General features: G+C 49.7%; 7 protein-coding genes across 7 annotated transcripts; 4 read left to right on the top strand and 3 right to left on the bottom strand.

The window, feature by feature from the left end:
* Positions 1-588: 588 nt before the first annotated feature.
* On the top strand, positions 589-2,480 carry crmC (siderochrome-iron transporter crmC; the record flags this gene model as incomplete). Its single annotated transcript, XM_056691827.1, has 2 exons — positions 589-815; positions 932-2,480. 2 exons carry the CDS (start codon positions 589-591, stop codon positions 2,478-2,480), a joined length of 1,776 nt encoding a protein of 591 aa, XP_056539533.1.
* A 1,474-nt stretch (positions 2,481-3,954) lies between these two features.
* On the bottom strand, positions 3,955-5,747 carry N7482_009702 (MDR family MFS transporter; the record flags this gene model as incomplete). The annotated part of the gene is made up of 2 exons (XM_056691826.1): positions 3,955-5,331; positions 5,421-5,747. 2 exons carry the CDS (start codon positions 5,745-5,747, stop codon positions 3,955-3,957), a joined length of 1,704 nt encoding a protein of 567 aa, XP_056539532.1.
* Positions 5,748-6,748: 1,001 nt separating this feature from the next.
* On the top strand, positions 6,749-11,936 carry N7482_009701 (transferase family protein; the record flags this gene model as incomplete). The annotated part of the gene is made up of 7 exons (XM_056691825.1): positions 6,749-7,181; positions 7,255-7,640; positions 7,704-8,412; positions 8,548-8,600; positions 8,663-9,085; positions 9,172-10,545; positions 10,605-11,936. The coding sequence occupies 7 exons, from the start codon at positions 6,749-6,751 to the stop codon at positions 11,934-11,936; spliced, it is 4,710 nt and encodes a 1,569-aa protein (XP_056539531.1).
* Positions 11,937-13,561: 1,625 nt separating this feature from the next.
* N7482_009700 (M3 family metallopeptidase) lies at positions 13,562-15,821 on the top strand (the record flags this gene model as incomplete). The annotated part of the gene is made up of 5 exons (XM_056691824.1): positions 13,562-14,200; positions 14,387-14,800; positions 14,868-15,006; positions 15,066-15,567; positions 15,638-15,821. 5 exons carry the CDS (start codon positions 13,562-13,564, stop codon positions 15,819-15,821), a joined length of 1,878 nt encoding a protein of 625 aa, XP_056539530.1.
* A 1,426-nt stretch (positions 15,822-17,247) lies between these two features.
* cps1 (Gly-Xaa carboxypeptidase) lies at positions 17,248-19,052 on the bottom strand (the record flags this gene model as incomplete). The annotated part of the gene is made up of 2 exons (XM_056691823.1): positions 17,248-18,640; positions 18,700-19,052. 2 exons carry the CDS (start codon positions 19,050-19,052, stop codon positions 17,248-17,250), a joined length of 1,746 nt encoding a protein of 581 aa, XP_056539529.1.
* Positions 19,053-20,357: 1,305 nt separating this feature from the next.
* Positions 20,358-21,104, top strand: N7482_009698 (WSC domain-containing protein; the record flags this gene model as incomplete). Its single annotated transcript, XM_056691822.1, has 2 exons — positions 20,358-20,649; positions 20,755-21,104. 2 exons carry the CDS (start codon positions 20,358-20,360, stop codon positions 21,102-21,104), a joined length of 642 nt encoding a protein of 213 aa, XP_056539528.1.
* A 921-nt stretch (positions 21,105-22,025) lies between these two features.
* Positions 22,026-24,886, bottom strand: N7482_009697 (telomere repeat binding factor family protein; the record flags this gene model as incomplete). The annotated part of the gene is made up of 3 exons (XM_056691821.1): positions 22,026-23,141; positions 23,212-24,467; positions 24,745-24,886. The coding sequence occupies 3 exons, from the start codon at positions 24,884-24,886 to the stop codon at positions 22,026-22,028; spliced, it is 2,514 nt and encodes an 837-aa protein (XP_056539527.1).
* Positions 24,887-25,161: the final 275 nt, after the last annotated feature.

Below are 25,161 nucleotides of genomic sequence, written 5' to 3'. Positions count from 1 at the left end.
CTGAAGACGGGAAAAGAACTGGCCTCGAACAACGGCGTAACGATTACCAGCTAGAAGAGCAGATTATTGTTATGCGGGGTTTTGAGTGATTTGCTCTTGTTCGTTGAACTACACTCCATACTCTTTTCCTTGTTTACCGAGCGCTACACCAATCCCGTCCTGGATCGAAACCGCGAAGACAATGCATATGCTTTCGTGAGAAGGAGGGGTACGCTATTCAAGAGCAAGTTGGCTAGCCACATTCTATCGTCTGCCTTGATCACACCAGGTAGCAGTTTGTCGAATCTGAGGGGATTGCTATGGAGAAAATCCATATTAAGAAACTGGGGGGTAAAATGGTGGCTGCAAATATCCCCACTTGGTAGTCAGCACATAATGCCCATCAATCTGGCCCTTGCAATTCACCAGACACCTTAAAAAGGAGTATTGCCCATTTTTGTGCCAGTGTCAGAGTAATGCTCATTGCCATCACAGCGTGACCGCTCAACTACGACCCCCCTCTCCTTGCACCCTTGGAAAACACGGCTTCGCTCAGCATTGAAAGCGAACGGAAATTAGCCCCCTCGTCGCCAGAAGGGCTTTATGACCATGACGGCAATCAACCATACGGGTAAATCTAAGGAGGAGATCGACATCCGAACGACGACGAGAGAACAGCCTGGGGATGTCGACGCCCAGAGCTTGGAGGAAAGAAATGAGAGAGAGGTGCACGAACACCCCGATGAAATTACCCACAATGCCCAGATCGGAGTCCAAAAGGCCGAGGCTATAGCTCTGGTCTGGTCCAAAACCGCCTTATATGCTACATATGCCTGGTAAGTCACTGGCCGCCCCGAGAGCTTGAAAAATACCGATCAATCGAACTCCACCAACCGGCACCTCTTGACAAGACTAAATGAGACGATTTCTAACGGGAGACGTTCACTGTCAGGATCTGGCTATGTTTCTTCGTTCTGTCTATGCAATCATCAATCAGCAACAACATGATCTACTACGCCTACGCAAATTTCGCTTCAGCACCTCAGATATCTCAGGCTTTTATTGTGTCCACAATCGTTGGAGGAGTTCTTCAACTTCCTATCGCAAAGACTCTCAATATATGGGGTCGCGCGGAGGGCTTCCTGACATTCTTGGCGGTCTTCATCATTGGTCTCATTGTGATCGCCTCATGCAATGGTCCTAATGGGTTTGCAGCCGGATACACCTTGTACTGGATCGGCTTTACGGCCTTGAATTTTATTCTCACAGTATTTGTCGCCGACGCATCCGGGCTACGGAATCGAGCTTTTGTCTACGCGTTTATCGGTACGCCCACGATCTGTACAGCCTTTGTTGGGCCCCTCATTGCCCAAGCATTTGTGGCCCATTCTAGCTGGCGCTGGGCTTATGGCTGTTTTGCTATCATCACCCTTCTCGCCTTTGTGCCGCTTGCACTCGTGTTCAAGGCCTACCAACGCAAAGCTGAGAAATTGAATCTTTTCATTCGGGTTGTGAGTGATCGAACGACCGCCCAATCGTTCCTTCATTACATTCAGGAGTTTGATATCGTTGGCGCTTTCATTCTCATGGCGGCCTTTATTCTATTTCTCCTACCATTTAGCCTTGAAACTTATGGCTTTGGTGGATATTCCTCGGCGATGTTTATCGCTATGGTTGTCATTGGACTCCTACTCTTCCCAGTCTTTGCTATTTGGGAGCGGTACTTGGCTAGGACTCCTTTCATAAAGTGGGAGTTGTTTAAAAAGCGCACAGTTCTTGGAGCTTGTATCCTGTCAGCTGTGATTTTCTTCAACTACTACGCCTGGGATCAGTACTTTTACTACTATGTGCAAGTTGTCTACAACCTTGACACATCAAAGACTGGGTATATGACACAAATCTATGGTGTTGGCTCGACAATCTGGGCAGTTTTATTCGGTATTTGGATTCGCAAAACTAAACACTTCAAGAATGTGTGTCTCTACTTCGGTGCGCCCATGTTGCTACTTGGCGCTGGTCTTATGATTCACTTCCGAGGCTCCCAGAGTGACATCGGATACTTGGTGATGAGCCAAATTTTCATTGCCGTCGGCGGTGGCACTCTTGTCATCGGTGATGAGATGGCTGTTATGGCTGCCGCTGACCGTGACGGCGTGCCATTGATGCTTGCAATGATCAGCTTGTCATCTAGCGTTGGCGGAGCTATTGGATATGCTGTTGCAGGTGCTATCTATTCAAATACCTTCCCTCAGGCATTACTCAGGGCCCTTCCTCAATCGGCCAAACCTGATTACACGACTATTTACGCCGGCGGCTCAGCCGCCCAGCTCTTGTACCCCCCAGGCAGTGAGACAAGAAACGCAATCAACTACGCATGGGCATACAGCCAGAAGTATGAGTGCATTACGGCAGCCTGTCTTGTTATCCTTGCTTTTCCAGCGATTGCTATGTGGAAAAATTACAATGTCGACAGGAAGCAAGTGAAAGGCACGGTCATCTAAAACAACACTTTAGGTCTGTCGGTATAGAGAGACTATATAGCCGCACTTAGGTTGTCAGTTATCCTCTAACAGGAGGAGCGCTGAACAATTTACAATTAATCAATTCTTGTTATGATTTGCATAACGAAGTCAGCTTCAAAAAGGCATTAATTTAGTGGCTTTCCCATAGGATATTTAGCCCGCAATGATTGCGTCCCTCTTCCCTTAGGTCTATCTGGATATGCTCGCTCTCAGCGGATGTCAAAAATCTTTAGCAACGTCACATCGGCTAGGCAAAATAAGACAACCTATCGCCATCCGCTTATGTGTGTGAAAAGGCGTTCTTAGCTTCAATGGTGGAAAGGATATTGATTACCGTGGCTGACGAAACTGCTTCTGTACAATTAGCATGAAAAGTCGAAAAATCAATTATGGTAATACTGATAATCTCGGCTACCTAGAAACGAGAATATACTCCATACGCATGCAGCTAAATTAGTTCATATCGTGTATGCGCGCGTACGTGAGAATAATCCATCAACCCACCAGGTACATTCATCATACCTGCGCCTTCGTACCTGGACTTTTCTCGATTGAGCATGCTTAGCCCGAACTCCCTATCTCCGCCGAAGTTGGTGGAGCGGAGGTTGTCGCTTTCATTCGCGGAGCATTCTTAGTGTGTGCTGTTGGGTTGAATACTCACTCGTAATTATCCAGCTAGCTACAAACCATTTTCAGTTAGTCTATTGGCGTAAATATTAGTTATCTGGCCACCTTCCCCTATTTTCCTGAATACACACCCTCTTAATCTATTGGTCTACACACCATTAGGTAATATACCCTTCCTGCTGAGTTCGATATGTACAGTAAGTGGCACTTTTTTGTTCGTGAAATCGCCCCCACTTGTGGAAACCGTGTTCAATTCCACTCTTCTTCTATTTCTTGTATTATTCGGGATCTTGGAAACGCAGCAGAGATATTGCGATTCATTTTCGGTCAAGACTACGCTTGGCAAAGATGGTCCTACTGTAATACTAAATGTAGACGATAGCCCGAAAATTCGCCGAGGAAGTGGTTCAGGGGAGCCTGACAACCTTGGGGACTGCTATAGGAAACCGTATTGTTGCCTGTGATGGGTAATTTATTAAGAACGATCACGCGAGAAATAAAGAAGACTAATTCGTTCACACTGTTGGTTTTGAAAGGGAGAGACTAGTTCACGTGTTAGATTTCAGATCAGTACCAGTCAGCGAACAGGCATAAAGTACCATCTGAAGCCACGTTTCCTCAGTAGGTTGCGGTTGCGAAAGTAAAGGCATTATTGGATTTCTTAGTATGTAAAAAATAAATTTCTCATCTTCTAAGCTCATTTAGTCTGTGCTTAGTGCCTGAAAAGCCTTAGTGCCTGAAAAGCCCCCAGACTCCCATTTTATCTCATCAGGCGCAACATATTCACTACTTGCTCGAACTGCAAATCACGTACATTGCAACTATCTCATGAAGAAGCGATTATTGTATCATCATTCGAAGCGTTGTCGTTGTTCTTGACGCTCTTCCACTCGACGAACCAAGATGTCACAAACGCGGCTACCATTAATGCCAAGCTAACGCGATAGGTGTCTCGTAATCCGTTCACGTATGCTTTTATCACGCCATCCAGCTGATCGAGCTGGCCCAATGTCATCAATACGTGCCTCGTCTCGGTGGCCCCTGCGCTAATGATGGCCATTGGATCAACATTGGATGTGTATGCGCGAATGCCTGCTTGCAAGCCATTCTGGAATACCGACTGACCCACCGCGATGAAGACGGCACCGCCCAGTGTTTGCAAGAACATGACGGCGGCTGTTCCCACTGGGATATCCTCTGGCTTCAATACCGTCTGCACGGCTGTCATTGGGATTTGAAGACCAGCACCAATGCCGGCACCGACAACAATTTGATAGCCGATCCATTTCCCCGGAGAAATATCCACATTGTATAAGGTGATCAGACCCGTCCCAACAGCAGCAACCCCAGTGCTGGCAATCAAAAATGGCGTATAATACCCAAATGCAGTGACCATGGCACCCACCACTATAGATGAGACTACAGTGGCGAGCATGAAGGGTAGAACCTGGAGTCCCGCAGTCATGGCAGAAGATCCTCTGACAATCTGAAAGTAGATGGGAACATAGTAGACCAGCAGAAAGAAGCCACCACTAAAGAAAAATGCATATAATCCAGCAGACCAGATGGTGCGCTGCTTGAGTATTGAAGGTGGCAAAGTTGCCCTTCCGCTCTTTTTGCCGGTCGCATTGTTCTCATGCCGACTAATGTAGATCTGGGATGCGGCAAAAAGAGAAATCAACAGACCAAACCCAACAAAAAGTCCGATGATTTGAGAGCTGCCCCAGCTATAGGCATTTCCACCCCATTGCAATGCGAGAACCAAGCATACAATGGCCGGGATGAGCAAGGTTGCACCTATCAAGTCAAGCTCCTGGGCAAGTTGGGAGATAGATAGTCTCCCATCCTGATTGTTGCTCGGTAGGCGAAGGACCAGGAGAACAACTGCGATAGAAACTCCACCCACAGGAAGGTTAACATAGAAACACCATCTCCAAGACGGACCATCAGTCAATGCTCCACCAAGTAGTGGTCCGACGATCGAAGCGATTCCCCACACCATGCCATATACACCAAAAACCAGCGGTCTCTTTGCCAGGGGCACAGTCATTGAGATGATCACCAGAGCGCCGGAAAATATACCTGCAACGCCAATTCCTGCTATTGCGCGACCCACGATCAGAACCGTGCTGGAAGGCGCAACGCCACAAACCAGTGATCCGATCTCAAAAATGCCCACCGCAGCTAAAAAGGACCATTTTACCTTCAATGTGTCAGAAGCGTCTTTTGGGAGCGGTAAAAGTAAGGCTGAGAATGGGAGAATGGGAGAATGTTAGGATGTCGAAAACTTACATTTAAAATCTTATAAATGCGGCCGTACGACGGTTGTAGAGCAGTTGACGTCAAGAAGTATGCACTACCATACCAGGCAATATCCGGGATGCTGTTGAACTGATCGGTGATTTTTGGAATGGCCACTCCGATGATAGTTTGATCAAGAGCTACCAGAAAGGCCGCCAGGTAGACTGCCAGAACAACAACAATCACTTGGCCGAGGGGTGGATATTTGGCCTTTTCATTGGAGACTGAATTTTCGATGTCGGCTTCTTCACAGCTCATCTGCTGGGTAGTCTTCTCCCGGATAGCCTCAAGATCTGGAGCAACAAGAGCTTCGCTCATGATGAGAGGTGTACTTCTTGTAGGGTGAGATGTCGAGTTGGGCGGAATACACAAAGACTAAATTATCCTCGATTTAACCAACTTGATGATGTACAACACAGACTGAAAAAGTAGAACGATTGTTTCCTCCGCCTGATAACCTTCAATTTTGCGGAAAGAAAAAACCTAAAATAAAATAAAATCCTACTGTGTGCCCGACAAGCCATCGGGCTTTACACCATCTTCTTCGACTAATGATCTTTGATCAGAATGATCCGAGGAAGAACTAAAATACGATAATTACCTCAAATATGCTCGCATAAGCGATAAGCGAAAACTTTGACACTGTATTTCTGGGCTTGTCATCTTGATACTATTATGATTCAAATTTCGCACCTTCCTATAATGGGAATTATAAACGTAACGTGTAGTGTGGGCTAGTAATTTATCAATGCGTTTCCTGATTGGTGCACGAGTAGAGGTAGTCAGCTACATTGCACACTGACATACGAATCATTACGCAGTCCCACCGAGTCACGATCCTGATCGAACTTACTTGGATTTCGAGGTCTTCCATACCTAAAATTTTGCTCGGACCCTTCGTACTGAACACACCGTGCCTATTTTGGCTCAGTGTAGCGCTTTCCCGAAATACCCAGGAAATGTCCAAAATGGCCTCAAACACACTCGGAACCACCTTTGAAAGTATTTCCACCTCGTATCGAAGTCTTCATACTGAGACATTTTTCCTGATGACTGCATCCAGGGCCCAAAGAGGTGGATAGGAAAGGGTCCCCGGTGGTGGAACACTTTCCTGCCGCAGATGCTGAGTCCGCGTCCTTGCAGAGTTATATGTCCGACTGGGCTCACAATAAATGTCAGGACAGGTCCACTAACCACGGAGATCTTATTTGCTCTGCTCTTTGTCACATTTTACCGTCTGTTGTGCAGTCTCTGCGCAGTTTGGGACGCTTCAGCTTCCACCTATAGTCTTCCCAATAGCCTGGCTATATTGAAGCAACATGGTGTCACTGGACCCTGATCCTCGCTCCGGCCAGGAGCAAATTTGTTTAAAAGCGGAATCCGATGACAGCCCTGTCGTGAAATCCTCGCAATATGCCAGTGACGTGAAAGAAATCTCCCGGCACATCTTGGATATTTTCTTGGAGTGTGCACTCAACAAGTTTGAGTATACAGAGAATCATCTCGACAGCAGTGGAGACGACTTTCTTTCTTTGATAGGTCGCTTTGTCGCCCAGGGTGCGCGTGTGCAGGCTTGTCTCCCTGCATTCCCCTTCAAGTCGGCGAACAAGGTGTACAAGGTGCTCGGTAGCCTGCCAGACAAGGCGGAGGAGCTGGCACTGGACCGATTAAATACCCTGTGCATGCGAATTCAAGACATTTATTCTCCCGGTGCTGAGATTGTCGTTATTTCAGATGGAATTGTCTACAATGGTACGTGGAGGATCTCACTTGTACTCCACTGGCCAATTTGACCAGTCCCTGACATCTTTGTGGCCGATGGTAGACTTGTTATGTATTTCGGATCAGGAAACATGGCATTATGGCGAAGCCCTGCGTAAGATGGCGAGTGAGCAAGGCTTCGACAACATTTCATTTTCGAGGATTCGAGATCTGCTCAACTTCCCTGTTCCCGAGGAACTGACTGAGATTGTCTATGTCGCCAACTGCACCAACTTTCGCCGCTTGCTCCTGAACAGATATGGCAAGGCCAAGCTCGACATTGATCATGAAATTGCCACAAACCCAGATACAAAGTTGACTTATCTTGGATATAAGCGATTCCTGGAATCCGATCTTCAGTACATCTTTCCTCGAGGGGAGCATCGCTCTGCCCACAGTTACAAACGAGATTGCAAGTATCTGGCGAAGCAAATGCTCACAAGAGGATATGTAAGTGGTGAATAAGCTTAAGCACGCCTCTTTAATATCCTTGTCATTGATCTGGAGTGATAGGCTTTTGCAGGGGCCGTCAAGGATGCATTCTCCAATCATCTACGGCTTTCCATCCACGAATCCATCAGCGGTACCAAGATACCCATTAGTTTGCTGAATACCAGGACGGGCTTCACTACCCCATGGCATTGCGCAGTGGCTCAACTCGCAGATGGATCATGGGTCAGTGCTCCTATGGGCGAGTTCAGCCAAGATAGTCGCCTGGAAGTGGTTCATGTCGATGGAACTCCCAATTACTACCGAGAGAAGATATCCGATGCGGGGCATGTCGCCATTTGCGAGAAAACGGCACGCTATCTCCAGTCGGCTAAATACATCAACGCCACTGCGTATGTCAATGGCGCATTCCAGGCTGCATTATCACTTACATCCTCCCCTAGCGAAGCTTCACTCTCTTCATCTGGAATTAAATCACCTGACAGTACTTTCACCACCCCAGAAGCTCAACTAACGCCACAGCTTTCGCCTTCACAGTCTGGGCTGGGTATCACTTTCCCTCTGAAGCCTTACATTGCGTCAACACAGTCAGAGGCAGAGACTACGGTTTCAGAAGCATACGGCAGAAGGCTCATCCCGCAGATAATGGATAGTCTTGCTGCTTCCGAGCCTGAAAGGGTCGTTTTCCCCTTGCATCACTCTCGAATGGGCTCCTTCAGCTTGACCCCATTTCTGCTAGACAATTCACCCGAGCAGTCGACAAGACCGCCTGGTGGCTCTGGGATCAAATTGGCACCCCTGACATAATTCAGCCAATGGCTTATATTGGACCACGTAGGTTTCAATCAATATGAAGAACCCGGAATTTACTTTTGATCTTGCACACTGACGCCACTGATTGGCTTAGATGATCTACGGCATGTTATTTTGACATATGCATGTGTCAAGGCGGGCTACGCAGTATGATCTCAACCAGATCTGTGTTGGGACGTCAATGGATCTGACTTTCTTCCTCCTGACAGGCTTTGTTTTTGTCACCGAAAAATAACACAGATGGAATTCTAGCAGTACTCACAGCAACGGACTGCAATATCTGGGTTGATCCAGTTGACACTTCTCCTGTCCCTGTGGTCAAGGACGTTCTGCAGAAACGGCCAATGAAGTCTTTGCAACTTCCCATGCTCCACGAACTTCTTGATGCGGAGTCCACCGAAGCTTTCCCGTACACTAAAAGTTTTGATGACGCTATAAATGATCCATTCTGTTACTTGCATACGTCTGGAAGTACTGGGTTGCCGAAACCCATTCCCTGGTCCCATGGGCTCATTGGTACTATGGATGCAGTACGGCTACTGCCGCCCGTGGGCGAAAATGCCGATTTGGTTCCTTGGACTTCAGACTGGAATGAAGGGGACATGATATACTCATCGTTTCCAATGAGTCACGTACGTTAAATTCTCCTGCAACTACATTTCCGGGGCTCAATGTGGAGTGGAAGGACTCATTGACTGACTGACTGAGTTACCAACAGGGAGCTGGAATCATTATGGATATTTTGATGCCTGCACTTTTCAATCTTCACTGTGTGTTGGGGCCAGTGGGTGTATTGCCAAATCTTAATCTGGTCGAAAGACTAGCAGTGGACGTGAGGCCTGACATATGGAGTATGGTCCCCTCTCTTGTCGACGAACTGGGTGAAACCCCTGAAATCTTGGAAAAGCTCCGGCCGAGCAAGTTCATCTGTGCATCTGGAGGTCCCGTTAGTCCTGTTAGCTCCGGCAAGGTAAATGAAGTGGTCAGAGTTCTTAACTTGACCGGTACGACAGAAGGTCTCTTCATTGGGAATTTGAAGCCGGAGCGAGAAGATTGGTTCTGGTTCTGCTTCCATCCATTCTCCGGCTTCGAGTTTAAAGAGCTTGAAACGGATACCTACGAGCATTGGGTACATCGGAATGAGCATTGGCCTCTCTTTCAGGGGATCTTCCACACATTTCCAGATAAAGATTCGATCAACTTTAAGGACCTCTACATGCGGCACCCTACCAAACAGAACTTATGGGCCTTCAAGGGAAGAAGTGATGATCTTGTCGTCTTGTCGAATGGGTATAAAATTTCGCCCCTTGAGACAGAGGCATTTATCACTACTCATCCTGCTGTCCGTGGTTGCCTCATCTTTGGAACTGGGAAGCCTCAAGCAGGTCTACTCATTGAGCTCAATGATCCGTTCAAGAAATCAGCCGATCTCATTGACAGCATCTGGAAAACGGTCCAGAGGGCTAACTCTATGTCTCAACACAAGAATCAGTTACTCAAGGACTTTGTCACTTTCGCATTACCTGACAAGCCCTTCTTACGAACAGACAAGGGGACCGTGAAACGAGCAACAACATTGGCGCTGTATTCTGAATACTTTGAGCGTTTCTACAGTTCGCGCAATGATGATTCCGATCAAGCTATCAGTCTCGATCTGAGCTCTACCAAAGCGACCGAGGACTCCATCCGGACGATTATCAGCTCCTTTCTTTCGGACAACCAGGACGTGCTTGCAGACACAGATTTTTTTACATTTGGACTTGACTCTCTTGGTGTCTTTGCGGCTGTGAAAGCAATTCGGGCAGCTTCAGGCTTGGGTGATAAAATCGCGCCTCGTCACGTCTACGCCCATCCAACTATTGCAAGCCTTGCTGCAACAGTTTCTACGCTAATTGAAGAGGCAAAAAGTGCTAATGATGAGAATCCTTTGGATAAAGTGTTGGATGATGATGCTTCTACGGTGAAGGATATGATTGCTCAGCACAAGGCGCGACAGTCTTTCCGCTTAAATGCATTCGATTACGTTAACCCCAATCATGGCATGGGCATCATGCTTTACTTTTCTATTCACGAGGAAATATCTTTTGAGCAAGTGTTTGGAAATCTCCAGGAAGGACTGAACCGCACATTCGATATGATACCAGCTCTTAGTGGCAAGATGATGCATTGCTCCGAGCAAGAAATTGGCTACAAAAAGGAGATCTCTGCGTGACAATTCCACCACTGTCCATGGCAGCCTCTGCGCGAAACCGTCTGCTGTACAAGGATCTCTCACATATTCTTCAACCATTTGAGAAGTTGAAGGAGGCGGGCTTCCCACCGTCTGCTTTCCCAGACGGCCTTGTTCTGCGAGACGATCCCTTCCCGAAATTCCCTGCAGACATATTCTCTGGCCAAGTAAACTTTTTTTCTGGTGGTTGTGTTATTGCGGTTGACTTCAATCACTGTTGTCTCGACGGTCTCGGAGTCATGGTTGTTCTCAAGGCCTGGGCGGAGAATTGCAGATATCTACAAGGTGATCAAACGGCAACATGCACCTGGTACGATTCTGAGAGCTTCAACCACGCCTTACCGGAGATCATCCACGAGCACGAGGGATGGGCCCGACCGGTGGAAGAGATTGACCCTGGTACATGGGGGTTCTTACCCTTTTTTCCACCTGTTTCCGTTACCAGCAATAACCATACTTTGCCTGCTGCGCCTGATTTCAAGTTGCATAATATCTGGCCACTGCCACGGGCTGAACGGTGTCCCAAAACTACGATGTTCCTGATCAAGCCGGAACAGCTTGAGAAGATGAAGCAAGATGTCGTTTCTGATCCCGAAAGCAAGGGGATCATCAAATCAATCAGTGATATTGTCCAAGCATTCCTGTGGCGAGCTTCCATCCGAGTGCGACACAGGGTGGCAACGGAGATCCGGAAGGAGACATTCAAGCCAGACGAAGTGTCCATTCTTGAGCTCCCCACTGATGGGCGTCCATACTTCTCTGCACTATTGCCCGAAACATATATGGGTAGCCTATTGATCCTCAATCGATCAACCATGCCGATTGAGACACTGTGCTCTGATCAGACCACCATTGGCCGTGTCGCGTATCTCCTCCGTGAGTCCGCCGCACGCATCACCCCTTCTGTCGTCCACGACGCGTTGTCAATTTTGCAGGCACTACCGGACCACTCACGATTCTCCACGGCAAATATGGGGCTTGAGCATATGCATGCTATGATTTCCAACATGATGCTATTTCCAACCAATGAGGTTTGTTTTGGAGATGCCTTCTTTGGTAATAGAGGATATCTTGAGTCGTTGAGGCCACAGCTGGAGCGTGGAAATGGACGGTTCCGATTCCTCGTGATTCTCCCATTCAGAGAAGACGGGGGCATCGAGCTTGCGTTTAGTACATATCCCGAGGAGTTGGAGATGTTCCAGGCAGATGAAGAGTTTACGAAGTACGCTGAGATTCTCAATCCTTGCTGCTGAGTTGAGTTTATTCCATATTATTATATTGTATAAGATGCTTATGACATTCACTGAGGCCATTCTCGTTCTTGCGATGTTTTGGTTGATAATGCCAGCCAGATTCAGTTCTGAAATTCTTTGGAGAATGAGTCGTATTGCGTACCCAGTTTGAATGTTTGTCTGTCGGCCGCCAACTAGTAGTTACCTCCTGGGCGCAATGCGTTCAGGAATGTAGTCTTTGAAAAGCTGCACCATACCCTCCTCGTCCGGTCCCTACACCCTGGCTATCCACAGATAGTTGCTACGGGCATCGCGTAATATATCGTGTCCAAATATTTTAGACTGATGGCATCCTTTCGTGCTCCTCTTTATTGGCTTATATACATATTGGCGAACACTGATTATAGTTATATAGCATTATTATTTGCGTGAGGTACGCATGTCCAGGCACGGTGACAGCCTCGATGAAGCCGCTCTTAGTTTCTGAGCACTCGATTTATCCTTCAAGTTCTATTACAAGTGGACTTGACATCCATTCGAGAGTTTTCCCAGATAGTCGATTTATTTATTTCCGTCACAAAATGCATGAAATGAGCATATTTGCGCTCATATAGTCTAAGTCCGTGTCTCCGCAGCCGCACAGCCACGAGCTAGGTCGTGGAGATTATCGCGATTCCGAGGGCAAGCAAGTATGTAACTACCTCTTGATTGCAAATCAACGGTTCCAGTGCCTAGTTTTGGTGGTCAGTGGGGTTTGCTCAGGCGTGCATATTTTCCTACTTGATGGCCAAAGTCGAAATGCAGGCACGACGGACTTATGAGCAGTGTCAACAGCTCCTACGTCGACATCAGGACCGATCTCCCAGCGCAAGATCCGTGATGGCCCAGATCGAACGGCTGGTGCTGAAACGAGACCGTTCGGGTCAGGGGTTGACCCCTCTCGAGGAATCGTTTTATCGTAAGATGCTTCCTTCCTGTGCCTATCGCATATCATAGAAGGGCTAGGCAGATCCGGTCGGATTTTACCCCTGCGACGGAACGGGTTGTCGCAGCCTCCCAGACCCCGATACTGAGCTCACGACACCACGCGTTTGGACATTTGCTCCCGGACTATCTTAGCAACCGATGCTTAGCTTACCCGAAAAAGATAAAGATCAAAATCAAACTTCAAATAAGAAACGAAATTGATGACCAAATCAATCATTTCGGTTGAGAAGATTGGTGGAGTTATGCAGCAAGGAGCATGGGTTTTGGTAGCAGGGCTTTGGCCCCATCGATACATAAATTCGGGCAATGGCAACCCTTACACGGCCTGCAAGAACTCCGTACCCGTCACGCTGTACGAACGCGCGGTCGCAACCCCGCCTGAGCGGGTTTGCGGTCATATCGACTTACCTTCTGGGTCGGGGGTTTTGACTGTTTCCTGTTTCCAGGGACCGACGACCCCTGCCAGACGGGAGCAGTCATCTTTGATCTTCTGATTCTCGCCATGTGGCCCTCGGCGATTAGCTGAAAGAACTTGCGTCGCATAGCATGATCATCTGACGTTTTATGCGCTCCCCTCCAACCTATTTTCTGACTTTCTCCGAGGTTTCGTACTTCCTCATGTGTTATGATTTTGTGACTTCCTTTCCCTCGGGTCAAAAATGAAGACATCAATACCAGAGCTGCCGTCTTTCCACGTCAGTCCATCGCAGCTCACCCACAGCGCGCTGGATTTGATCAATGATATTCAAACCGCAACAGAGCAACTACTCAGCAAGCTCACGCCACGGGATGCCACATTTGAAAACGTCGTCTTGTCGATGGCCAAGATCGACAATGAAATCAAGAGTAAAGTCCAATTCTTGGCAATCTTCCAGGCCGTTTCGCCCTCGTTGGAGCTACGTCAAGAATCCTCCGCCGCCGTGAGCATGGTCGACACAGCATATTTGAACCTGTTCCAGGACGAAAATTTGTTTGCATTGGTAGATGCTGTGCATACCAACTGCGATGGGGGTCAAATGGAAATCGAAGACCGAAAGTTTCTCACAAAGCTTCATTCGACCTTTCTGGATAATGGTCTTGGGTTACATGGGAAGAACAAGAAACGGTCTCATGAGATTTCCAAGCGACTGGTTGAGCTCCGAGTTGCCTTCACAGAGAATCTCAGCGTGGATCCTGGATATGTGTGGAAGAAAGAAGAAGATTTAGAGGGACTTGGTGCCGAAAGAATCCAAACACTTCCCTTGTGTCCCTCGAACGGCCTGCGGGGCATACCACTGAAAAAAACCTACGTGAATGGGGTCCTCTCCAGCTGCGTTTGATCTGAAACCCGAAAAGAGGTTTTTATTCAGAGCCAAAGGATATTTCCCGAAAATGTCGAGCTTTTTCGAGAGATTGTCTTTCTTCGAGATGAAAGAGCTCGTTTGCTTGGCTACGAGTCATATGCGCATCAACAAGCATGTTCTAAATTGCTGAAATCCCCTCAGGACGTCAAGTCTATGCTAGGCGATCTTTCGATGTATCTGCTCCCCATGGCGCAGACAGAACTGGAGGCTTTGCAGCGTGCTAAACATCCGTCCGGGGGCCCCTTCTATCTCTGGGATTTTGACTATTATCACAACAAGATGTTGCGAGACAATTACCAGGTCGATCATGATCTGATTGCCGAGTATTTTCCTGCCAAAGTAACGATTCAGCGTATGCTCAGTGTCTTTGAAACAATCTTCTGCTTGAAGATTGAACATTTGAATGGCATTCGAGGTGACCATATTTGGCACCCAGAGGTCAAGGTCTTCAGTGTACACGATAGAGATGACCAAGGATTTATTGGCTTTTTGTATTTGGATATATATCCTCGTGATGGGAAATTCAATCATGCGGCTAATTTTAACATATTCCCTGTATGTGAGGCCCCACCGACAACGTACCTAGTGGTTCCGTCCCCTTGCTAACACACGCGTTTGACAGTCCTACTCTGTCCCTGTGGGCATGGATCAACCTTTGGTCTGCACAGCTTTGGTATGCAACGTGGCATACCCTCTGCCTGACAAACCAGCGCTTTTAAAGCATCACGAGGTTATCACACTCTTTCATGAGCTAGGCCACGGTAAGCAATCTTGAATTTTCCGTGTTTATCCTGACGTTCACTCATAATTCACGCATTAGCCTTTCATGATCTCTTGGGAAGGTCCAAGTATGCAACATTTCATGGGCACAGGACAGTTGCAGATTTTGTCGAGGCGCCAAGCCAGCTACTGGAATATTGGTGTTGGGTGCCTGAGTGTCTGCAGCGACTCAGCTGTCATTATAGCTCTGTCTCTCCGGATGGCGGTGAAGATGATGAGCGTGACACTTTAACGAACCATTCGACCCGCACACCCGAGGAGATTCCTCGAAGCTTATTAGAAAAGATCGTCAAAGCTAGATCAGTAAATCAGGGGATTTTGACTATGAGACAGGTCGCCTTCAGCAAGTTTGACTTGGAGATTCACTGCCCAGCTTCCCATCGGGCCGTCAAGTCAACGGACATCGGTGAGATCTATAACTCTCTTTTGCAAAGAAAAACTCTTCTGCAGGGTCCAGAAAATGATTGTCAATGGGGGCATGGTTATGCAACCACCCCGCATTATATTTGGGGCCAAGAAGCGAACTACTATTCCTACTTGTAGTAAGTTCTTCCATATTTGGGTGTAATACCTCTGTTCTCTATCGAATGCTTACCTTAATTTTCAATCTAGCACCCGTATATTAGCAGCCAACATGTGGTGGTCGAATTTTCACTCCAATCCAATGAGTCAGGAAGCTGGTCTCAAGTATCGAAAGATGATTCTCGAGCACGGCGGCAGTCAAGATGAGCACATGGCCCTTGTAGAATTTTTAGGCGGGGAACCAACAGTTGAAGTATTTTTAAGATATCTCTAGTCAAATGATTGAAAGCGTGGTCCATCCTAAATATGGCTTGTAAGGAGCTCCATGGAAAATTCAGCTCTAAATTTCATATACCCTCCAGGCCCGTGTTCAACTCTGTTCCCCATTCAGTGCTAGGGTTGTTGAACCGTGTTTGCTTGTCACATGCAGTAATAGACGCAACCTCTTCGTCAGTCAAGATGACTCTCTGTGCTTCCAAATTTCTCTAGCACTCGCTCTTCGTGTTCACGTTTCGGGATCACAATCACCCCTAGACGCATAGACCAGGCCAATACCAGCTGTGCCACTGTGATACCATTTTGGTGAGTGATGGATCATTGGTATTCGTCCTCCAAGAGATGTGGCTTTTATGACTTGTAGATCGGATTCGTGGTTCCAAGCGGTGAAAAAGCAATGACTCGTAGCCAATGTTGCAGGGTCCACTTCATAAATTCGGACTGAGAGAGATATGGGTGGATTTAAAAATCGTGCACGCTGCGTGGGATTTGAGCATATCTCAGGAGCCTTTCCACTTGATGATGGGTAAAATTCGATGTCCCAATCTGTCGAACAAGTCCCTCTCGAACAAGCTCATCCATTTCTCACCATGTTTTGAGAATACCTACTTTTTTGAGTTTAATCTTGGCTGTTTCCCGGTTGAAACGCAACGGGCCAATGCATCGGACTCTAGCGAAGACCCTAGCCCTACTAATAAGCTTTGCAAGCTACATTTGTACTTCAAATTTCCTTTCTCTGCTGTGCTCTACTTATATTGCTCATAGGCTGTCACTGAATTATATCTCGATTGTGACATTTGGCAAGTCATCATGAAAGAGAAGACCAATGAACATAAAATCTCGAGTCTGAAAAAAGGAAAGAAGAAGAAGAAGAAAGAAAGAGGGATAGGCCCTCTTAAATACTATAGCTTATAGGCCGGAACCGCGCATGTCATGTAACCATTACATGGAGGACCTACAAGACGTCTCTTTCTACTGTAAGCCCGGCGATTGTTACCGCATATACCATACTCCTATGCGTATACCACGTTCCCGTCCGTGACTGGCACATTCTACATCAATAGCTTCGTACATAGATAGAGAATATCATCTTCCGTTATCACTCACCAGGCTAGCTTACGCTACTACCCGGGACCAATACTCCTATCCAATTATAGAGATTTTGCAAAGATGATATGATGCTCCAATTTTATAGCAGCGGCATGGAAAGCTCTATAAATCCATCGGCACGGTGTATGATTTTCCAATACCAACTATGTTATGGGTTGCTCCTCAGATATCTAGCGCGAGCAGCTTTGGACAAGATAGGGTTTCATGTGCAGTATGTACATCTAGATCGTCACGTTCTATGTGGACTCCTCATCCCAACCATCGAAGGAGCGGATTAGGTCTAGATACGATGGCGGGTTAGCAAGATGCAGCAGTCAAAACACGATAATAAGAGAAGGGAAGGGAAGAGATGAATTACCATAGTACAGCATCATGCCCTCCAGGTGTACATCTAGCCGGATCCGCTCATCCACAGTGTGAATGTTCAGAGTGCCACCCTGGCGCGAGGGGCTCCAGCGGTAAATGTTCTCCGAGAGAGACCAGTAGAACCGCGTGTCGGTATTTCCAGTCATGATGTCACCCGTCACGACAACCGTCGGGTTTGATTCGGAGTTGATGTTTGCCTCTGACTGCGATGTGACCATCGGGTTTGGGTGCGACTCGAAGACGCTGCGTGCGACGCCGGAGAATCGGGCCCAGGTCTTGGAGGTGAGCGGGTCGGTTGGGGAGATTGGGGCTGGGCTCAGGGCCTCCAAGAGCGGTGAAAGCGTGAGTGTGCGGTCACCGGAGCCGCCGAACCTATCGTCGGTCTTAGTAAGGCCAGGGAAATTAACATGTAGGGTGATATTGTGGGCCGCGGCGATGGGGCGGATGATGCGCACAGCGCGCTCGCGCAGCTGGTCGGGCGTCATGTGTAGCGCTACGCGGTAGTTCACAATGGCCGAGATCTTTTCCGGTAGGGCGTTAGTTTTGACCCCGCCGTGGATCAGGTCCGCGGCTTGGGAGGTCTGCAGAGTATATCGCACGGCGGGACCGCGCGACTGGGCTACTGCTTCGCCTAGGGCCTCGGCATCATCCTGGGCCAGCTTGTCGGATAGCCAGGACTCGACGTAATCAGGTGAGTACCGCGCTTGGCACTCGAGCATGCCGTACGAAGGGTGCGAAGGATCCAGGTGGGGAGAGAAGAGCTCTTGTCGCTCCAGCTCGTAGATGATCTCGGCCATGATGCCGATTCCCGTGTGAGCGGGTGGGACAGAGCTGTGACCTCCTGGGACGGCCATCTCCAAGACGAGATCGAGACTACCCTTCTCACCAACACCAGGCAGAGCGTACAGCACCTGATTGTCATCACCCAGGTTCTGGAGACCCATGCCACCTTCGTCCAGGATGAACTCGAAGCTGTCCTTGCCGTACTTCTTCTCGAGGGCCGCGGCAATGGAGCCCGCGCCCAGGAACCCGTGCGATTCTTCATCGTAGCCGAAAGCTAGCAAGACGGTGCGCTGCGGCTGCCAGTTTTGTGAGAGCAGGTCTTCCACGGTGGATAGGAGTCCGATCAACACGTTCTTGCAGTCACTCGAGCCACGACCCCAGATCCACTCGCCGTCGAAGACGCCCGCGAAGGGCGGGTGCGTCCAGTCGGATGGGTCGTCGATGGGTACGACGTCCTGATGTGCCATGAAGAGAATGGGCTTGCGGGTGGGGTCGACGCCCTGCAGCGTGAAGACCAGACCGAGTCGGTTGATGTGCTCAACATCTGCCTTGGCGTGGCTGGATGAATTATCAACGTCGCGCTCTCTCTAGCCTTACAGTGACCGCTCGATACTTACACGAGTGGGAAGAGTTCCTTCAGAAGTGCCTGGAACTCCACAATGGGCTCGAAGGACTCATCGTAGGGGTCAGTCGCGAAGTCGCCGACGGTCGTGGGCACCTGCACCGCCCGTGATAGCCGCTTGGCCTGGCGGGCGCGGAAGGCCTCGTCCTTCAGGAACGTCAAGGAAGAGTGCAGTCCGTCATGGGGCGGGGCGACTTTGGGCGCCTGCGGGCAGATTTCCCGGGCGGAGGGCTTGAGGGCGAGGTTCTTGTGGGAGAGGCCCGAGCCGGAGAATATCGCCTGCTGTGCGGGGATGCCCAATGCGAGAGCGGACGGCACCGCCAGTCCGAGGAGAGCGAGGGCTTTCATGGTCTCAGTGAAATACCTGACTATCCTACGCCCGATCAAATGAAGAGGACAAGACTCAGTGACCGAGACTTAGGAGGTGTGCGATGGCGTTATCAGGCCATCCCATCCCATCTTTATCTCCTCTTATCTTTCCCCTCACTTCTAATCACTTCTACTTTCCCTCAGCCGAGCGGGCGCAGCCGCGTCTTACCCCAACTGGAAGGGCTTTGCTGGGTTTGCCGATATGATCGGCAATGCTGGGTACATTGTTGAGGCTCGAGTGTTTCCTTGGTCGTTGTCACTTGTGGGATGTGTGGCTGACTACCACCTCAGATTCGCAAAGGTTGGAGGAGCAGACCTGCAGAAGCAACAGCCAAGCAGTTCCTGACCAGCCCAGTGGAACCGGCGGAAGGAGCCAAGACAAAACGTGGAACCCTACCAGGAACGGTTCTCGGCTATCTCGCAGTTTGCGAGGTAGCGAGGCACCACCCTGCGATCATCCATCCATAGCCCTGATATTTATGACGCTGATAAGGGTAGTCTCTCGGAGATCCTCCTATGCGTCACTTATGAATCCCGGGCCGTGCTGAGTGGCCGATCGCCAAAAGGGGGCCAATCCAGGAGGGCGGCAGGGGGTCAAGCTCACAAATGCAGCGCCCCGAGTTCCCCACACTGCGCCACCATCCGTTCCTCCCCGAGCGAAACGAACAGAGGTGGCAAAGGGTCGCGGCTGGGGAGTAGCCCTCCGCCGGAGTTTCAGGTTTCACCCGTGACTGCTCAAGCTCCGCCAAACGCCTGCCGAGCTGTTCGAATCAGCAACAAGGCATCCACTCCTTCACTCCGGGGACGACGATCGGGGCGATCAACGCTACGGTGGCCAATGAGCCGCCCGCGCAGAGTTCAATAGGGTATTGGATTAGTGTTTCAGGGCCGATCGTGCGGCTTCACGATGTCATCGCTCTCTGGTCCTGTCGTGTTTGTCTCCATAAAATAATGGATCCCGAGGATTCGGGGGCCGAACGAACGAATCTGTCAAGATTAGGGTTGCAGCAGCTTCTTAAGTGAAACATTTTGGACCCTTTTTCCTTCTCGTTTGTTTACTTTCGATTATCGACTCTCACTCGCTGTTGGATTTGCCGCGCTGTCCTTTACTTCCTCTCGTTCCATCCTCGACATTCCACAGACTCGACTCCTACCGACCGACCAACCTCCCCGCTACCTACCAAGCTATCGACCAGCCTTTCTGACTCTTGACACCCACTTCACGAAATCCGACTTCGCCCCTCATTCTCTTTTCTCCAACTGCCTTTTTTTGCAATTGCCACCATGCATCCCCACCATATCCTCGCCTCTCTTGCTCTTGCGCTGCCGGCCTTCGTGAGCGCCTCCCACACCACGCTTGGATGCTACTCCGAGGTCCCAGATCTGAAGGGCGATTCCACAAACATCTTCCAGGCCTACGGCCAATGCTTGAGCCAGTGCACCATGGCCGGCTATGAGATTGCCGCATTGAGTCAGGTTTCACACTGCGCCTGCAGCAACACCGTTCCCCCAGACTCGGCCAAGGTTGACGACGAGGAGTGCAAGACCCCTTGCCCCGGGTATCCTAGCAATTATTGTGAGTTTCTCTGCGACAGTGACCTGCGGTTTTCTTTCAACCGCGGAAAACGAGCACAAAATATGCAAGGGATTTGGTAATAAAGCTAATATATACTTTGAACAGGCGGCGGCGACGGCACCTTCATGGTCCTCAGCACCGGCCAGTATGCCGTCCTCTCCGGCTCGGATGACGGCTCGACTGCTACGGCAACTGCCGTCACCGCTGCTGGCGGCATAGTCGTTGCTCCCACCAACATCAACCCGACCTCCATCCCAACGAGTATTCTGACTGCACCAAGCTCCATTGTCTCCAGTGCTAGTGCTCGCGTCGCCGCCTCGAGTTCTGCGACCTCGGCCATCACTGCCGCCAGCTCGAGCGCTTCGCCGTCACCTACCCTGAATGCTGCCGGTTCGCTGCGCGCCGGCTCGTCATTGGCTGGAGCCCTGGTTGCCGGTCTGGGTCTGCTCCTGTAAGGAGCGGATTTTGTATCTATGGGTGTTGTATTGTTATTCTCTTTGTATACTGTACTACATAATCAGCGGCTCTCTGGTCTGTTTCTCTGGCGAGGGAGGCAGGATCGCTGATAGATCAGCTTGACCCGCAGGCGGGTTTGGAGGAGTTGGTAAGAGGGCCGTTCATTGGTGGTTGGAGCTCTTTACATTCGTTCCAAATTCCGGGCGAATACTTGGACTAGGCAAATGGCGCTCCGATTGGACTTCAATATCCTTCGGCATAAAGATATCACTGACTTAAACACGTGTATTGTACCCAGCAGGCGGAATTCCATTGGCATATCTCGCTGCTAGAATTAAGGCAAATTCCATCCAAAACCATTGCATGCAAATCCGACGATCGCCTGATTTCTATATCGGCTCGGCCACTGCAAACCACATCCTTCGACAGTGAAGCTTGGGCGCTTATGCCGCCATGCGCTGAAGTTTGAAATCCACTTTGGCCTTCTTGAGTGCATCGTGATCGATCACCTAGAGGAGGGGGGGAGGGGAACACACCGAAAAATTCGGCATATCTCGAAATGATTTTCGATTATGAACCCTCAAAGATTGAGTTAATGCAGAATGTTAACAACATTGAATATGTGCGATGAGAGCTAAAACTCGAAGCATAGAAATCGAGATATCATGTACAAAAGCCGAGGGCAAGAGGAAGGCCGTGAAAGAACGAGTAGCCCGAAAATTGACCCATGACGCAAGCAAATCAACCCATATAACCTCCAGAATCCTCGGGTATCACAAACATAGAACAGAACGCAAGATCGTAGCCACAGCGGACGCTGAAGGGCCAACAACAATAATCAAATTCAGTCAGCCTGAGACGCGGTCGAAATTTTTCGGCAGTGGCAATCCCTCCCTATTACGACATGGTGTTAGCAAAAGTCAGGACAGTTGGGAGTATGGTCTATGATACCTGACGTATTTGCGCTTCAGAGTTCGCGCCCTATCCTTCATATCTACTTGGGTTCGACCACCTAGCTTCGGCCCTCCATTACTCGCAGGACATATTTGGTCCTGGCGCTCGATCACCGCCCATTGGGTAGCGTGTACTCCCACAAGCATGAGGAGACGATCGTCTTCTTCCTGTGTCCATCTCCTCCGAGTACGGCTGCTGGGAGCAATCACGCGCTTAGGTCGGGTTGATGAGCGGGGAGTTGAGTTTTCCTCGAGCCAGCGAGACTCACGCTGAGTCGACACTGGAGGCACACGTTCAACCATTTGTGACCCTGACTGGGTTTGGCTGGCAGCTAAGCTTTCTTGTAGCTGGTTTTCCGGGCCGGACTCATCGTCGTTCACCCGTTGCCGCTTGTCAGTTGGACGGGTTTGTTCTGGTACTTGAGCTCTGCGCTGTGCAATGCTATGGTTGCGGTTGTCTTGGTCAAAGCTGCTGTCATCGTCGCTCGTCTCGTCATCTGAATCACCCCGACCGCGCTTTCTGGAAATTGATTGTAGGGTGGACTGTAGTTGTATGGCTGGAGCGCGAGGTCTCTCTGCACTTCGGGGTTCCTCAGAGCCCAAAGGTGAGACCCTCGAGGCATTCGGTTGCCGGTCAAAAATTGTACGACGCCTCGATGGCTGTGTCTGAGCTGCGGAGGGGGAGTCAAAGAATCGCCCTGGGTAGTGGCTAACTCGCTTGATCCGCTCAGAGCCCTGGGGACTGGTAGACATGACAGCTTCACTTGGCAGACCGAAAATAAGCTCCTCATCAATAGGATTCAGGACGGGCCCATCGTGTTCCGTGGCTTGTTGTGTGCCGTTACGCGATGCCCGTTGGGACTGAGATAGTTCGGGTTCTGGGGTCTCAGTGATCTCGGTGCGCTTAGCAGGTGTGTTTGCGCCTCGAGCAGAGGGAAAGGTGGCCACGCCTTTACCTTTATGGGTATTAGCAGGCTGTGTTCCCGGGGAGGCGAAGTCTCGTGAGTGTTTGGCCATCAGGCTGTTCGCGAGGAAATCCATGGCTTCGGCGGTACGCCAGAGACTTGAATCAAAGGTCAGTGACTGTAGGAAAATAATTGGAATTGCAAACATACCCCCTGGATGATTTCCGTCTACTCGGCCCCGGCTGTACATACTGCTTCGGTGCTGACTTTTCAGAGGCTGGTTCTTCACTTGCCTCCTCTCCATACCCCGGCTTTCCAATTTCGTGCTCGTCGTTCAAGGTGGCAGAAGGTTCTTCTTGATCAGGGCCGAACTGTGACTGATCTGGAGGTTGGGCAGCATTGGGGTGACTCCGCTTTTCGATTTCTTTGACCACAAGTGCGTGCACATCTTCGATTGCGGGCTGAGCAGCCATAATAGACTTGAATTCTTGCTCCCGCGCCCGGACAAAACGCGCCGTACGCAGACAGAACCTGGGCCAACTGAAGACGGTTCTAAGTCCCTTGATATTAAGGTCATCATTGTCATCAAAAAGATAGGTCTCCAGCTCGTCTATGCGGACGATAACATCATCCTGCATGGTATCGGGAAGAAAACCATTATCATCCTCGAAAGTCCCTTCAAGGTTAAAACCCCGAAGAGAGCCGGGGTCCAGTGCGGAGTCATTGGCATTATCCAGCGCAAGATCATGGTAAAACACACTCTTCAAGATGGATCGGGCGTTAAAGTCTTTCTCGCCCTGGCGTTTCTCCAGTTCCGCGATGACGGACTGCGTTCGGATCTCGAGGGCTAAGTCGACAGTGGCCTTCATGGCGGAGCTTGCGCCGCCAGTTAATGGAGCTTTCGGTGCGAGCATTCGATCCATAAAGGGAATTGGAAACTGCCTATCGAGACCTTCGATTGCTTGCGCGGGGGTCTGCGAGCCGACGGCAGCGGAAAGGACACTTAGCGCTAATCGTGCACAGTTTGCCCTGTACAGGTATGGGCTTGGGTCCCAGGAAGCAGAAGCGTCTTCTGTCGTAACAGATGGAATCGAACGACCGACGCTGGCTGCGTCTATGTAGGTATGGTGAGTGAAGACTTTCATACTGTCTGCGAGTTTCTTGTAGGCGCGCTTGAATCTCTTGTTTTCCGTGTTGGCGGGGTTGGCGATGCGCTTTGCGACCTCAAGAATGCCTTTGGCATCGGAGGAGTTCGTGCCAACCAGTTCCAGCAGACGAGTAGAGGCTTGTTGGAGATCTGGCATTTCCTCGGCCATGTCAATAAGATCGGGCTCGCCATCTTCGGAGTCTGAATCCGACAAGTCCTGGGGTAAGAACGTGGTGCCAGAGATGTTAGTGTTCCCCTCATCGTTCGCTGGTGTGTCTGGCACCCGCGAGGAACTCAGTGGCGACGTAGGAGCTGGACGCGAGCTCGGTGATGATTCTTCAATTACCGTTGGTAGATCTGTACAAGTCAGAACATTGTATCCATTTACGGGATGAATGATGCAAGCAGGCGAGGGCCAAGCAGGGAGATCGGAGAATGAGCTCCAAAGAAACAGATGATCATGAACAACAGGGGAGACTGTGGAACAAGAAAAGAAGTTGACTAGTTGCACTTCCCGCTACATGCGAGGAGGCTATTGTTGACTCGCAAACAAAATCATCTGTACATAGCCATACATGGGGCAGCTGAGGGACCAAGACTCCAATGGAGTAGAAAGCAATGGTATGCCACTCACGTTTTGCCTGGGTTCGTCCCTGACCGGAATTTCCTTGGCTAGCTTTGCAAGAAGATTGTTTGCCATAGGTTGGATCATCGAGTTCACGACTCTGGCTTCTGGTCACTCGGCGCTGCGGTGTGGCACTTGCAACACGCGCCATCTGGGCGGTGTACCCGGCCGGTGTCGTAGGACGCTTCACGTGTTTGTTTACGTATTGATTCCGACACGTTCCCAATATTCTCAGAGGGAAGGCGATGCTAGATGAGAGACGACGCCACTCTTATCTGTGGATGCAATTTGACGCGTAACTGGACTTAGGGTTGAATGTTTTGAGGGGTCTCAAGATTAGGGTAGTTAGGCTAGCTGGCGGCGCCGGAGCGGGAAATCAATATTTCCTTGCCACTAGTCCGCTTTGGGGACTCATGATCGCACTTA

This window comes from Penicillium canariense, assembly GCF_028826845.1.
Source record: "Penicillium canariense strain IBT 26290 chromosome Unknown utg000007l_segment0_segment0, whole genome shotgun sequence".
Classification (NCBI taxonomy): Eukaryota; Fungi; Ascomycota; class Eurotiomycetes; order Eurotiales; family Aspergillaceae; genus Penicillium; species Penicillium canariense.
This window is presented reverse-complemented; position numbering and strand designations above follow the sequence as displayed.